This window comes from Aedes albopictus, chromosome 2 (genome assembly GCF_035046485.1).
Source record: "Aedes albopictus strain Foshan chromosome 2, AalbF5, whole genome shotgun sequence".
NCBI lineage: Eukaryota > Metazoa > Arthropoda > Insecta > Diptera > Culicidae > Aedes > Aedes albopictus.
Window position 1 is genome coordinate 266,493,228 of NC_085137.1, and position 17,027 is coordinate 266,510,254.

The 17,027-nt window shown below is 44.0% G+C and overlaps 1 protein-coding gene across 1 annotated transcript in view; it reads right to left on the reverse strand.

Annotated features, from left to right (window-relative positions):
* Nucleotides 1-1,661: 1,661 nt before the first annotated feature.
* Nucleotides 1,662-17,027, reverse strand: part of LOC115261841 (diuretic hormone class 2) — a 331,133-nt gene continuing 315,767 nt past the window's right edge. The window contains exon 5 of the mRNA XM_062854938.1: nt 1,662-2,249. Coding sequence (XP_062710922.1) covers nt 2,149-2,249 — 101 coding nt within the window. The 3' untranslated portion in view covers nt 1,662-2,148. The remainder of the gene's footprint in view (nt 2,250-17,027) is intronic.

A 17,027-nucleotide genomic window follows, 5' to 3' on the forward strand; every position in this document is an offset into this window, starting at 1 on the left:
AAAATCAATAAAATAATATCTGACTTCGTCAGCATAACCCCTCCCCATCTGAATAGCACCGTAGTTTAACTGCGAGTGCAAGGAAACCCAACTCGACAAAGGACTTTAAACACCACACGTTAAGAAAAAGTTACTCTAAAATGAGTAAGATTCACACAAAATTGAGCTAAACTGGAACAGCTAAAAAATGAGTAACTTTTTTTCCAGCGATAGCACTGGCCCAAGTGCAAAAATCCAAACAGTTTAAGCCGTGTAATATTCTTCACATCGGCAAGAATATTATACAACCTTAACTGATGAGATTTTCGCACTTGGGCCAACGCTATCGCCGGAAATAAAATTTACTCATTTTTGAGTTGTCCCACTTTAGCTCCAAAATGAGTGAATTTTCTGACCGTGCACACAGCTCGTCTTCTCTCCGCGACCAGCATTTGTATTGCTACTCGCGTAGCAATGTTTTAAAAATCTTGCGTGCGTCCTTTGGCACGCAACCTCCGCATTGCTTTCCGCCATAGCGGAAATTCGATGCGCTGCTTTAAACTGTGCGCATCCCCCACATCAACAATAACAGAGGCATGGTCTTGGCTACAAACTTCTCTTCTTCTTCTTCTTCTTCTTTTTTCTGGCAAGCCGACACCGTCGGCATCAGCTCTAGTTTAACGTCCGCCTATTTCTGGTACTAAGCCTAAACACGGACGGTCAGGGAGACATCCACACACACCTGACACCCTACATATCGAACCCATCAACACATGGGCCGGGACCTACGGCTTTACTTCCTATCCGAGGGAAGGCGTGATCAGATATTTTTGTCTCAGAAATACCGACGGCGTCGACTAGGATTGAACCTAGACCGACTGGGGTGAGAGGCAACCACGCTTACCACTACACCACCGACGCCGCTACAAACTTCTCCGACTCCCCACCCGAACGACCAACTCGCCCAGATTGGTACAATGTTTGTTATGCACGACCAAACATAACACCAATCAGGACAAGTTGCTAGTTGGGAGAGTAAACAGCATGCACACGAACAGGAAGTGCTGCCAAAGCACGGTTCAATGAAATCGGGGCGATGTTTTTCGCAATTCGATGAGTTTCTTACCTAATTTTGAATTAATTATTGTTTCCAAACTACAAAAAAATCAATGTTGGTCTCAAAGTAGAAAACAACATAAACAATCTTTTGTAGAATATCACTTTCCTACTTTACTATGTGTGTTTATTAAATAACTCACATAGTAATTAAATGTTTATTGAATAACTCACTTAGTAGCGATTTGCGACCCCATGTTCCTTGGGTACTTTTTCATATCTCATCAAGACCTATCTGCATAGGTCACATAGTATTAAATGTTTATTGAATAACTCACTTAGCAGCGATTTGCGACCCCATGTTCCTTGGGTACTTTTTCATATCTCATCAAGACCTATCTGCCCCCAAATTATTTAAAGTCCGGAAACAAACACCCTGTATATCAGTCAATTAAAGTGAAATTAAATTAACTTTAATATGCATCTTGAATTTTGAAACGAAGTTTTGGATAATATTGCCTGTCCCGATCATTTTGTCTATCCCCTGTATACTTCCAAGAATTAATGTAAATGGTGGCAAGAATTATGTCGTGTTCAGGGAGTATTGAATGAAATTTAGGAAACTGTTACAAGTATCAGACATTTTATTATTCAGAGTTCAATATAACACATATATAAAAATAATTATACCTATTGCTGCGATTGTAATCAACAAATGTTATTGCTATTTTTCTGAATTGCTAATATTTACAATATGACAAAATGTTCAAAGACTTGCATTGCAACAAATTATTGCGTGTTTGGGGTTTGTATATTTGCACTTAGTCAATTTTATATGGATCTCATATACATATTATATCGTGAATCATAAAATCTTTCCATGGAAGGGTATTTGTTGATACTTGAAATCATCGGGAGAATACGTTTTGTATTCTTGGTATTCGCTTTACAAATAAGAAAATCATCAATCACGTTTTATATGTTTGTGGATAAGGTAATTTTATTATCATTCAGACCAAAAATAGTTCTTATTCTGGAAAATCACATTTTTTATTACAGTTTTTTGTTGCATCTATCTATATGAGACCCATACTTTATTTAATCACCAGTTTTTTAGTCTTCTGCATTTCTGTTGTCCACTCTACGTTTTCGTCCCGGTCCACCTGCAAAGTTTGCCACAGCCATCGCCATTCTATGTTTCGCCTCTTGTGCACCTACAAATAAATGAATGTATATAACAATGTTTCAAAAGTACGTAAATATAGTAAATACAGTTCATTATAGCAGTTAAAAATGGCATTACAATTTTTCAATAAAATTTGATTTGGAATGTTTTGTTGTTAACAAATGTATCTTCAGCAAGAGGCGCACAGTCTCTCAGAAATTGTCACTAGTTGTTGACAAAGTGTATATGCAAATTTTTAACCCGTGTGTGAATATCGTTCTATTGTTTTGTGGTTATTTTTTGACAATTCGTTGAAGTATTGTGTATATTAAGTGTTTTTGCCACTATAAAGTGGATTGTAATTTTGTGAATATCGTTGAATAACAAAGTGGTCATAAACTTCGGCATCATCATCTGTCTGTGTCGTACGAGTTGCATACAACTTCTTCGTCGTTAGTGCTAGCTTGAAAACTCTAATCTCTACCCGAGTTCGACTGGCTGCATATCTTCGAGGCGTTTTCATCAGTGCATCGCATCGTTTTGATCGCTTCTGTTGCAACGTAATCGTTTGGGCCTGAATATGGCTTGCAAAACCTGCCAAAAAGTTATTTCCGACAAGGAAGGCGTAATCTGCGTGGCCCTTGTAGAAATTCTTACCACATTCTTTGCGTCGGTTTGGATCTATCCTACGAATCATTGGAGGCCAACAAGAAAAACTTATTCTGGATGTGCGATGGATGTGCTGATATGTACTCCAGCGAAAATTTCCCGACGATGCCTTCCCACGATAACGCGCGTGAAGATGTAACTCTGCAGTCGCTGAAGGATGACATTTCCGGACTGAAAGAAATCGTTTATGCTCTTTCAACCAAGTTTGAGGGCAAACCTCTTACACCTTCGCTGAAAGCTCCTCGGCGGAAGGTTAATGACACGTTTCCTATTCCGAATACACCAAAACGAATACGTGACGATGGTTCAGGGGCTCAATTTAAAGCTAAACTTGTGAAAGAATGTATCGACTTGGGCAGTGATACAGAACCGAAGGTGGTGAAACTTGTTCCAAAGGACAAGGATCCAGGAACGCTAACATATGTAACTTTCAAAGTTGGCATAAGCAAGACGCTTAAGGAAATAGCATTATCGAAAGACACGTGGCCTGAGAATATCTTTTTTCGCGAGTTTGAGAATTGGGTTTTTAAATTTAGAAAAATGAATTGTTTTTTCGATTTCATACGAAAGAGCATCTTTTTCTGAGCCACTATGATTTTTTTCAGATTTTTAGAACTTTATTTTGGTGCCTAAAACCAATTTCAAAGAGATTTCCCGAAATCACCTTTTGACAGCTGAGCAACTGCTTGACAGCTCCGCCCAGTACAAAATGCGACGAGGGGTGATCCGACAAATCGCTCCCATACAAACTTCAAATTGATTTTTAAATAGGTTCCCGGGCACCAAAATTCATGAAAATTTGGATTTCGGCTCAGTTTGGCATGCAGATTCCGAATATGGAATTATCTCAACACCGCTAAAGAAGCCAATTATTTAAACAACAACCGCCGAGTCATCAGGATCGCCTCCAACAACAACCAGCCTGGAGGGGGTGGCCAATAGTGTCGTCATCGTTCATCGCTGATGAGGTCATCCCAGAACGCACTGCCTGCAGCACTATGGAAGCCCCTAGTCCTCCCGACCCAGTCGTGCTTGCTGATTGTTCCTGTCGTCGTAGTCGTTCTGGACCTGTGGTCGAGGAAGGTGTCGGGGTCTTCCAACCATCAATTACAGGCAAGTATTCGATCATCCATGGACTTCCGTCGCCTCAAAGACTTTCGATTTCTAGCATATCATATACAGGTATCAGGTATCAGAAGGCCGGCTCCAGAGGCACGTTATCCTCCATTTGGGACATTTGTGCCATCGCCATACATATGAGCCTATTTCATCATTTACCTGAGGGAGAATGGGACAAGGGAATTGGGAAAGGGAAAGGTGATGAAATAGGAAGGGGTGCCCTAGAAGAGGGAATGAACTCATAATAAAGCGAAACGAGAGCTCATAGCCCATACCACAACGGGGTTAATAAGTGCCCTGAAAAGGACACTGTAAAACGCATAAGCGTAAAAAGAGCCTATAGCTCATTGGAGGCAGCTTGCGACGTCATGCGACTTTCAATATGACATAGAAAGGCACGTCATCAAAAGCATCCTCAATATTCAAGAAATCACCCAAGCAAAAACTACGTTTGAGTGAGTGCTTTCTTGAAAACGTATACAACTTTGTGTAAAAGAGTCACTGTGGACATCCCAAATTGGGAGACATGTGAGTTCACATGAACAGGCATGTTAGCCAGACGAACATCACAGATGTGATAATCGACAATGCGTTTCGAGCATTTCAGAAAGAACGACGTAACCAGATAAATCTGGAACTTATTCCTTCTTTTTACAACGCGCGCACCCTTTCGGGATAAAACTACAGAGTAGTTTCACGCCATGAAAATACCCAATAGAAAACTACAAGAGTTCAAAACATGTTTGAAAAACTCAAATCCCTCTGGAGAAAAATAGGACAAAGCCCCATTTGCTGCAGGAGATTTGAAGTAAGCAGAGCTTTTTAGTGCCCACTAAATCGATTCTATAGCTACAATCCTCGGGGTAGAAGCTAAAGATTCGTAGCTATACAAAAGACTGATTTATCCGAAGACATTTAGAACTTGAACAGGTCCGAGTTCCATTCAGGAATACCTCTTTCGGTCCGCACAGACCGCAGAGGACAAGCTTCTTTCAAAGCAGTAGCTATGGTATACCACAATGAAGGGCGGTATAATAACAAAACCATAATGAAACTCTCTTGGAGCAGCAATGGAAGCGAGTTATCCATAAAATGTGATCGCAACCAATTATTACAGGTTCCCTAGCTTGTTGAGCAGGGACGCCTGAATACGCAAAGTTTGCGAAGGAACACTCCAAAGTGCAAAAAGATCAAATGGAGAGTCCTCATCTGACACATGCCAATCAGCCAACCAACTGACAAATTCTGCTCATGCAGAGTTGGGTTAGGTGCAATTCTATGTTAAGTTAACCATGAACTGTACTACCTAAGTATTCCATCAAAGTGAAGCATCTCAAATCAATGTTTGAGCTACTTCAGATGCCAAATATCAGCGAAAAGATGCTGAAAACAAGAGCTTACTTGAAGGCATCCATAAGGAAAGGTTGAAACATACTGTTAATGTTATTCTAAAATATAACATGCTCGAGGCACGACAGTTCATCTATAATGAAAAAAGCAAAGCTGGGTTCACAAGGTAACCTATACAGAAGTTACCCTACGAAATTGAACTTTTTGAAGTAGATCCACTTGGGCTACATACGCTTTTTACGCTGAAAATTGATCTGAGGTTTCCTTGTCGTAGCCACTACCCAAACTAGACAGGATTACACTCTTCACAATCACAGCACAAAAAGGAAACATCAACGACCAACCAAATCGTTGTTAATTGAAAAACGCCAATGGCGAAAACGCATTAAGCGAACCCATATAGGTGGTAATGTAAGCTAATTAACAACATTTGAATAACCCCGCCCTTATTAAGCCTCAAATTTGAGACTTAAGAAGGGCAACTGATTATCTCAGAAAAACGCAAGGTCCACTGCACCATTGCTCCGGCTAGCACAGTAAGGGCGTAATACTGTGGAGGACGCCCTAATTCTCCACAGGCTCCGTTTGTGGTTAGGTTTTTATTAGACCCCCCTAACCATTCATTCTTTGGCACGGTAAGCATAAAGCCGCATAACACCATGATTTAGGGGTCACCTGTTTAGTGGACTCTTACCACTGGATCAGGCGGTCCGTAGTGTTATTCTTAGCCGATTGAGATAACCGCTACCGACACTACACAGCTATCTAGGCTGATCGGGAAAAGAAGTTAACATTGATGGTCAACTTCCAAACGAACCCGAACAGCCGGCAAGGATGAAGGATGACATTTCCGGACTGAAAGAAATCGTTTATGCTCTTTCAACCAAGTTTGAGGGCAAACCTCTTACACCTTCGCTGAAAGCTCCTCGGCGGAAGGTTAATGACACGTTTCCTATTCCGAATACACCAAAACGAATACGCGACGATGGTTCAGGGGCTCAATTTAAAGCTAAACTTGTGAAAGAATGTATCGACTTGGGCAGTGATACAGAACCGAAGGTGGTGAAACTTGTTCCAAAGGACAAGGATCCAGGAACGCTAACATATGTAACTTTCAAAGTTGGCATAAGCAAGACGCTTAAGGAAATAGCATTATCGAAAGACACGTGGCCTGAGAATATCTTTTTTCGCGAGTTTGAGAATTATTTAAACAACAACCGCCGAGTCATCAGGATCGCCTCCAACAACAACCAGCCTGGAGGGGGTGGCCAATAGTGTCGTCATCGTTCATCGCTGATGAGGTCATCCCAGAACGCACTGCCTGCAGCACTATGGAAGCCCCTAGTCCTCCCGACCCAGTCGTGCTTGCTGATTATTCCTGTCGTCGTAGTCGTTCTGGACCTGTGGTCGAGGAAGGTGTCGGGGTCTTCCAACCATCAATTACAGGCAAGTATTCGATCATCCATGGACTTCCGTCGCCTCAAAGACTTTCGATTTCTAGCATATCATATACACGAGACATGATTGATACGTCGGACCGAGCCGCCAATTCTCCACCATCATCTTCAGCTTCATTCGATGTCATCCCAGAACGCACTGCCTGTAGCACTATGGAAGCCCCTAGTCCTCCCGACACAGTCGTGCTTCCCGATTGCCCTGCCGTCGAAGCCGTTCTGGACCTGTGGTCGAGGAAGGTGTCGGGGTCTTCCAATCATCAATTACAGGCAAGTATTCGAGTAGCAATGAACTTCTGTCGCTTGAAAGATTTTCGACCTACAGCACACCAAATGCGCAAGGAGCGATTGACATCGCGGACCGAGCCGGCCATTCTCCATCAGCTTCGTTCGACGTCATCCCAGAACGCATCGCCTGCAGCACTATGGAAGCCCCTAGTCCTCCCGACCCAGTCGTGCTTCCTGAATGTTCCTGCCGTCTAAGTCGTTCTGGACCTGTGGTTGAGGAAGGTGTCGGGGTCTTCCAGCAACCCTACACAGGCGAGTACTCTCCTTGCAATCAAATGTTGTCCATTGAATGTGCCTCGGCTTCTAGGTTCTTGGCTAGACGTGTCGAATCCACGACAGCGTTTGACTCCCATGCTCACTCAACTATCGGGAATGCACCATCTGCGTCTAGTCCTACAAGCATCTCATCAGCCACTTGCAATGCAGCCAACAGTTCGCATTTGTCCGTTTACTACCAGAACGTACGGGGTTTGCGTTCAAAAATAGATATTGTGTTTCCAGTTCAAAACCGAATTAGCGACATTTTTTCTTTTACTTCCGCTGCTTTTGCCTTGCGTTATACACTATGTCGGAAGTGGGGCGCTGTATAGGATACCAGGTGTACAATACAGCGCCCCACTTCCGACATTGTGTTTAACCTTCCAAGACGCGCGCCATCAAGCAACCGAAACTGCACCGCGCTCGCGTTGTATACGAAAAGCGAGGTTTTTTGGTAGTGTTGTACTTTTTACAACAGCGCGCGCGCTGAAGGGTTAATGCAAGGCAAAAGCAGCGGAAGTAAAAGAAAAAATGTCGCTAATTCGGTTTTGAACTGGAAACATAATAGTGTGTTTCTAGCTATTTCCACATGCTGCTACGATGTCATCGTCTTCACCGAAACGTGGCTCTCAGATGAGATTTTTTCAACGCAAATCTTCGGTAATAGTTATTCAGTCATTCGAAACGATCGTAACGTCCGTAACAGCAGCAAAACTCGCGGCGGAGGTGTTCTAATAGCCGTAGCACGTCACATCAAATGTTCCGTTGATCGATCTCCCGTCGCCGATTCACTTGAACACCTGTGGGTAAAGTTGAAACTAGTGAACTGTTCAATGAGTATTGGAGTTATTTACCTACCGCCGGATCATAGCTCAAAACAGTCTTGCGTGGACAGCCACATCGAGTCGATTGGAGCTGTTTTTTTTTTCAAATCTTTACGTTAATGACCACGCGATTTTGCTCGGTGATTATAACCAATCCGGACTCGTTTGGAATTTTCAAGCAGACGCACTTCCAAAAGTGGATGTAATGCGGTCTCGTGTTTCCCCCGCCTGTGCCTCTCTTCTGGATGGATTCAACCTACTCGGGCTAACACAAGTCAATTCTATACTTAACAGCAACAGTCGCTTGTTAGATCTTGCTCTGGTAAACGAGAACACGCTGGATAGGTACACACTGTCCGAGATTGATGACCCTCTTTCCGTATTGGACCCGAACCACCCTCCTTTTGTAGTGGAATTATCTCTTTCGGTTCCCGAAGTCGATGTACCGATTGATATTCCAAGCTTGGACTTCTCCCGAGCAAATTATGCCGAGTTAGCTGGAGCACTTTACGACGTTGACTGGTCCATTTTGGATTCCGCTGCCGACGTCGATGAAGCTGTTGAGTTCTTTTACCGCGAACTGCACAGCGTCATGGAAGAACACATTCCGTTGCGCAGACCATCTCCTAAACCTCCGTGGGGAAACGCGCATTTGCGACGATTGAAGCAGATTAGATCTAAAATGCTTCGTCGATACTGTAGACATCGGTGCTCTGTCAACAAGCATCTATTTAACCGAGCAAGTAACAATTACCGACTTTATAGTCGTTTTCTGTACAAACGATACACCCTACGGACACAGAGAAATTTGCGCAGAAATCCCAAGCAGTTCTGGAAATTCGTCAACTCGAAACGGAAAGAAGAAGGTTTACCTGTAGAGATGTTTTTAAGAAATGACGTTGGCAACTCGGCGAGAGAAAAGTGTGATCTTTTTGCAAACCATTTCAAAAGCGCCTTCAATACCTCTCCCTCTACTCCTGCCCAAATCGAACGTGCGTGTAGAAACACGCCGGACAATGTTTGTTCGTTGAGTCAGTTGCAAATCACGCCCGAGCAAGTTAAGAATGCTATTTTGAAACTGAAGTCTTCTTATACCAGCCCTGACGGAATTCCATCTTGCATTTTCAAGAGGTGCGGCGAAATGTTGATTCGTCCATTGTTGTCGATTTTAAACGCTTCAATTCGACAGAGTAAGTTTCCTACCAGCTGGAAGTCTTCCATAATGTTTCCTGTGCACAAAAAAAAAACGACAAGCAGAATATCGAGAATTACCGTGGAATAACATCATTGTGTGCATGCTCAAAGATATTTGAAATCGTGATGAATAGTGTGCTATTCAATTCTTGCAAAAACTACATCTCCGAGGACCAACATGGTTTTTATCCCAGGAGGTCAACCTCTACAAATCTCGTTCAGTTCGTCTCATTCTGCCTGCGTCATCTGGACTCCGGAATGCAGGTCGATACTGTATATACAGACTTGAAATCTGCCTTCGATCGCGTGGACCACGGGATACTGCTCGCGCGGCTGGGAAAACTGGGTGTTTCTGACGATCTCATTCGCTGGTTCAAATCATACCTAACGGATCGAAGGCTCGTCGTCAAAATCGGATCGGAAACATCGGAGCCTTTTTCGAACTTGTCTGGAGTTCCACAAGGCAGCAACTTGGGGCCATTACTGTTTTCCATATTCCTCAATGATCTGTCCAGCGTGCTTCCACCAGGAATCCGTCTGTTTTACGCAGACGACGCAAAGTTATACGTGCTAATTCGCTGCCTCCATGATTGTGTACAACTACAGCTGTCTATTCAGTCCTTCGTCGAGTGGTGTACTACCAACTTGCTGACGGTGAGTCTACATAAGTGGACTCTGAATCCTTCCATCGAAAACGAACACCAATTAATTATGCTTACGTCATCGGCGGTCAACCACTGGCACGTGTAACTAAGGTGCGTGATTTGGGCGTAATTCTGGATACTGCGATCACCTTCCGAGTACACTACAATGACATACTTTTCAGAGCAAACAGTTTAAAATAGCTGACGAATTCCGCGATCCTCTATGTTTACGATCGTTATACTGCGCTTTGGTCCGATCTATTCTTGAATCGAATGTGGTAGTGCGGTGTCCCTATCAGTCAAGCTGGATCGCTAGGATTGAAGCGATACAACGAAAGTTCGTGAGATACGCCCTCCGTAATCTACCATGGCAGGATCCTATCAATCTTCCAAAGTATGAGAACCGTTGTAGATTGCTCGGCATCGAAACTCTTGAACAGAGATGGAAGGACGCTCAAGCTGTTTCGGTGACCAAAATTCTGCTGGGAGAGTTGGATTCTCCTGAGATCCTTAGCCGAATCAACATTTATGCTCCAATGCGAGTACTTCGCCAACGTGGATTTTTAACCCTCCAACGCCCAAAAAGGAACCAATGGAGAAACCAGATTTTTTTTTATTTGGAGGTGAATCATACAATAGAAATGTTCATTTCACCGAACCGGTTCATTTTACCGGTTCACTTTTGAACCGGTAAAAAATGTTTTATTGTCCCGATTAGGAATCGTTCAGTTTTTATAATTTATTCTCATGGGAGATTGAACACTTGTATAAAATATGTGTTTGTGTGAACCGGTTTTCTCAACCGGTTCACTTAGAACCGGTAAAATCAAAAATTTCGTGAAACTGGTATTATGCTGATGTTCTACATATTTTGATGATAAAAGAGTGAAGAATACATTATTTTTTGAACCGGTTCGTTTAACTGATTCGTTTCTGAACCGGTGAAAATATTTAAATTATCTCGCTTGACGATAGTTGAAGTTTTATCACTTTTCATGGCAGACCTTCCAGAAAAATAATAAAATTAGTGATTTCAAAAACCGGTTCGCTAAAACGATTCATTTTTTAACCGGTAAAATCAAGAATTTTATCCCAGTAGTATTATGGTGATATTTTGCATATTACGATAATAAATGGATGCCCATTCGACAAAAAACATGATTTTGGGAACCGGTTCATCAAAATAATAAATAGTGAACGGGTTAAATAATTTTGCTGTACCGCTTGATAACCGTTGGAGATTCATAATTTATTTTAATGAACGATTAAACACAAGGACCTAAAAAAGTGATAAGGAAAACCGGTTAGCTAATCCGATTGAACTTATTAAAAGAAAAAAATGTGCCACTTATGCTGTGTAAATTTAAAAAAAATATTTTTGAAGAATGATAGATCAACGAGACTAAAAGAACCGGGTCGTTTGACCGATACACTTTTCAACCGACTTAAGTAATTTTATTTATTAATTTATTTTATCAAACATAACGTAGACTACATTTTCACTTATAACTACAGTATCGAACATTAAAAATGTCTAAAAGCCGTTTTCCCTTACAAACTATGTAGTCAACTTTAGATACCTATATCTCAGATATTTCTCCACATTTTAATCTTCTACATACATACATACATTTATTTGTTCCACATCATTAAGACAAGACATAATCAACAATAGTACGCCACAATACTCGGTTTGTGACTGCCGCTCTCCATCCTCGGTCACGCCCAATGCTCGCCAAGTCACGCTCCACCTGGTCCGCCCATCGTGCTCTCTGCGCTCCACGTCTTCTTGTGCCAACCGGATCCGTTGCAAACACCAGCTTTGCAGGGTTGTTGTCCGGCATTCTTGCAACATGCCCTGCCCACCGTATCCTTCCGGCTTTGGCCACCTTCTGGATGCTGGGTTCGCCGTAAAGTGCAGCGAGCTCGTGGTTCATCCTTCTCCGCCACACACCGTTCTCCTGCACACCGCCGAAGATCGTTCTTAGCACGCGTCGCTCGAAAACTCCGAGTGCTTGTAGGTCCTCCTCGAGCATGGTCCATGTCTCGTGCCCGTAGAGGATTACCGGTCTTATTAACGTTTTGTACATGGTGCATTTGGTGCGTGGGTGAATCTTTTTCGACCGCAGTTTCTTCTGGAGCCCGTAGTAGGCCCGACTTCCGCTGATGATGCGCCTCCGAATTTCACGGCTCACGTTGTTGTCAGCCGTCAGTAAGGATCCGAGGTAGACGAATTCCTCCACCACCTCGAAAGTATCCCCGTCTATCGTAACATTACTACCCAGACGGATCCGGTCGTGTTCGGTTCCGCCTACCAGCATGTACTTTGTTTTTGAGGCATTCACCACCAGTCCGACCTTTGCTGCTTCGCGTTTCAGGCGGGTGTACAGTTCTGCCACCGTTCCAAATGTTCTAGCGATAATGTCCATGTCGTCCGCAAAGCACACAAATTGACCGGATTTTGTGAAAATCGTTCCCCGGCTGTTGAGCCCGGCTCGTCGCATCACACCTTCCAGCGCGATGTTGAAGAGTAGACATGAGAGTCCGTCACCTTGTCGCAGTCCCCGGCGAGATACGAATGAACTGGATAGTTCACCCGAAACCCTTACGCAGTTTTGCACACCGTCCATCGTTGCTTTAATCAGTCTAGTCAGCTTCCCAGGAAAGCCGTTTTCATCCATGATTCTCCATAGCTCTGCGCGGTCGATACTATCGTATGCCGCTTTGAAGTCGATGAACAGGTGGTGCGTTGGGACCTGGTATTCACGGCATTTCTGGAGGATTTGCCGTACGGTAAAGATCTGGTCCGTTGTCGACCGGCCGTCGATGAAGCCGGCTTGATAACTTCCCACGAACTCATTTGTTTTAGGTGACAGACGACGGAAGATGATCTGGGATAGCACTTTGTAGGCAGCATTCAAAATAGTGATCGCCCTGAAGTTCTCACATTCCAAATGGTCGCCTTTCTTGTGAATGGGGCAGATTACCCCTTCCTTCCACTCCTCCGGTAGCTGTTCGGTTTCCCAGATCCTGACTATCAGCCGATGCAGACAGGTGGCCAACTTTTCTGGGCCCATCTTGATGAGTTCAGCTGCGATACCATCCTTACCAGCTGCTTTGTTGGTTTTGAGCTGGTGAATGGCATCCTTAACTTCCCTCAGCGTGGGAGTTGGTTCATTTCCGTCCTCCGCTGCACTGGCGTCGTCGTTCCTTCCGTTGCCGTGGGCTCCCGTGCCTACGTTCTCCACGCCGTTCAGGTGCTGATCGAAGTGCTGCTTCCACCTTTCGATCACCTCACGTCCGTCCGTCAAGAGGCCTCCGTCTTTATCCCTGCATATTTCGGCTCGCGGCACGAAGCCGCTGCGGGATGCGTTGAGCTTCTGATAGAACTTCCGTGTTTCTTGGGAACGGCACAGCAGTTCCATTTCTTCACACTCCGCTTCTTCCAGGCGGCGCTTTTTCTCCCGAAAGAGGCGGGTCTGCTGTTTCCGCTTCTGTTTGTAACGTTCCACGTTCTGTCGTGTCCCTTGCTGCAGCATTACCGCCCTCGCTGCGTTCTTCTCCTCCAAAACCGTTCTGCACTCTTCGTCGAACCATTCGTTCCGTCGATTCCGTTCCACGTACCCGATGGTGCTCTCGGCTGCGTCGTTGATGGCTGCTTTCACTGTACTCCAGCAGTCCTCTAGAGGGGCCTCATCGAGCTCGCCCTCGTCTGGCAACGCGGCTTCGAGATTCTGCGCGTATGCTGAGGCGACATCCGGTTGCTTCAGTCGCTCTAGGTTGTACCGTGGCGGTCGCCGGTACCGTACATTGTTGATGACGGAGAGTTTTGGGCGCAGTTTGACCATCACCAGATACTGGTCGGAGTCGATGTTGGCGCCACGATAGGTCCTGACGTCGATAATGTCGGAGAAGTGCCGTCCGTCAATCAGAACGTGGTCGATTTGAGATTCTGTCTGCTGTGGTGATCTCCAGGTGTAACGATAAGGGAGGCTGTGTTGGAAAAAGGTGCTACGTATGGCCATATTTTTGGAGGCGGCGAAATCAATGAGTCGTAGACCGTTTTCGTTCGTTTGCTGGTGGGCGCTAAACTTACCAATCGTCGGTCTGAATTCCTCCTCCTGGCCTACCTGAGCGTTCAAATCTCCTATGATGATCTTGACGTCGTGGCTTGGGCAGCGATCGTACTCGCGTTCGAGCTGCGCGTAAAATGCGTCCTTGTCATCATCAGTACTTCCGGAGTGTGGGCTGTGCACGTTTATTATGCTGAAGTTGAAGAATCGGCCCTTGATCCTCAACCTGCACATTCTTTCGTCGATCGGCCACCAACCGATCACGCGCCTCTGCATATCACCCATCACGATGAAAGCTGTTCCCAGCTCGCGTGTGTTGCCGCAGCTCTGGTAGATGGTATGATTACCTCTAAACGTTCGCACCATGGATCCTGTCCAACACACCTCCTGCAGCGCTACGATGCCGAACCCGCGGTCCTTCAGTAGATCGGCGAGTATGCGGGTGCTCCCAATGAAGTTGAGAGATCGGCAGTTCCACGTACCGAGTTTCCAATCGCAAGTCCTTTTTGTTCGCTGGGGTCGTTGCCGTTGGTCTCGGTTCGTATTATTCTGTTGCTGATTTTCCGTTACAATGGTTTTTACGGCTGGCTCGTAGGGCCTGACACCAACCCCCTACTTTCCGGAGGACCATAGTGCACAGTTGAGCTTAGAGTCCTTCCCTGGCACTCGGACGTAGATCAGCCGCCCCTAACATGGGGATCAGACGCTGTTGTGAGCCGCTCCTCCTGGAGAACAGACGCTCAGGTTTGCCGAAGCAAACCCCCCCTTCCCTGTCAGCCTACGACCAAAGGTCCCACCGGGGTTGGTTACCCGATCTTCCCTAAGGTTGCTCATAGTTTCCGGCCGGTACCGCGTGGAGGTAGGGATAGGAGTTGCTGGGCAGAGGCTAGTGGATCACAATGGGATCTGAATTGCGCAGCATACCCAGCCTTTACCGTTAATCTTCTACAACTATTGAAAATTTTTGATGATAACTATTGATACAAAAATCAATTACAATTAATTTTCCTACGCTGTCAACCGTTCCTCGTTACATAAAGTATTGCCGGATCCTTGTAGTTACCCCTTGGAAAAGGCTTAATAAAAAGCCGAAACGTCGGGAAAAGCAAAACTTGCCGTTTTGATTTACCCAAGACTGAGAAAGCCAGCATTCCGGAATCAATATATTCCAGTCGTACTCACCCAGCACAATTGTTTAAATTTTTAGACTTCAGCTAGTTATTTTTTTATCCGGTTAGTCACATCGTCATAACAGTAACGTACTTAAAAAAATACGGACACGTTTAATGCTTCCAGTGAGTTATTCATTCTTTGAACGAAGCACGATACTAGACAACGAACTTACTTGCAATGCCCAGTGGCACAGCCGAAATCTTTTCCTACGGTAACACTAGCCGCACGACCACGAGGCCCCGAACTTAGTTTCGAGTTGGTGGGAGATTGACGTTGAAAAATATTAAACATAATGATGAAAACTGTCACGTGAAAGATGTTCCTTCTTTTATTAAATGTACAAAAAGTAACCGATAATGTCCATGGGTTTGCCAGTAATTCAACTATACGACTATCTGATCAATTATGTACTCATCATAGTGTGAATTGTTGGAACAAATCAATTTGAAAATTGAATTGTTAGAACGAATCAATTTGAAAAGAATCAGGACATTCTACCCAGCAAACACATGATCGTATATGATGTTGCATAGGATGCAAAAATGGAGGCGATATACGTACAGTTTACACGCGGGTAAATGGAAGCATGTACGCATATGGCCTCCACTTTAGCATCCTATACATCATCATATAAGACTTTGTGTTAGCTGGGTAGTTATTTATTATTGAATTACCCATGTTTACGGATATTGCGAATTCTCTGAGGACCAAACAAGTACGGTGGTCACAGGTTTATGAGTCGAAACACCCACCAAGTACGAATTCAAATGTGCTTTTGATCGTTTTTTAAATGTTTATGAATGTTTCACCTACTGATATATAAGCCACAGGGGTCACTAATAAATCAGACGAAACATTGTTTCCTTCCTTAGATTACTAAAACAAATGAGTTTGGATATCATCGTGGCGCTCTAGCACAATTTTCAAAAATGGAATATTTTTACGGATGTTCCGGACAACTCGAAGGTCCATCCAGTGGCCACTTTGGTTTCCAAAATTCTCACAAAAGTGATTTTATTCTCATATTATTGAAACAAGTATGTTTGGAAAAAGTCACGACGCTCTAGCACAATTTTCATGAATTGACCACTTCTACGAATGTTTTAGATACCCCAAGGGTCCATCAAATGGGTCCTCTGTATTTACAAAGCAGTCACAGTAATGATTTCATCCTTAGGGCTTTCATACAGAAAAAAGCGTTACGGAGAGGGTAGGGGGTCTTTAAACCAGCCAAAACCGTGCCACTCTAGCATATTTTTTTTATGAATTGACCACTTTTATGAATTTCCTGGGTAAACCGAAGGTTCATCCAGTGGTCTTTCCGATTTATAAATCAATCGCAACATTGATTTCAATCTTAAATTGCTGAAACAAATGAGTTCGGTAAAAAAAAAATCGCGACAATCTAGCACAATTTTCATGAATCGTCTACTTTTACGGATGTTTCGGATACCCAAAAGGCCCATCCAGTGGTCACTCTGAGTTACAAACTAATCGCAATAGTGGTTTCATTCTTAGATTGCTGGAACAAATAAGTTTGGAAAAAACTACAACGACCTAGCACATTTTTTATGAGTTGACCCTTTTACGGATGTTCCAGATAACCCGAAGGTCCATCCAGCGGCCACTCAGTATTTTGAATCAGTCATAATATAGATTTTAACTTTTGGTTGCTAAAACAAACAAGCTTGGAAAAAACTGCGACACTGTAGCACAATTTTAATGGTTTGGCCATTTATACGGATGTTCCGGGTATCCCGAAGGCCAATTCAGTGGCCACA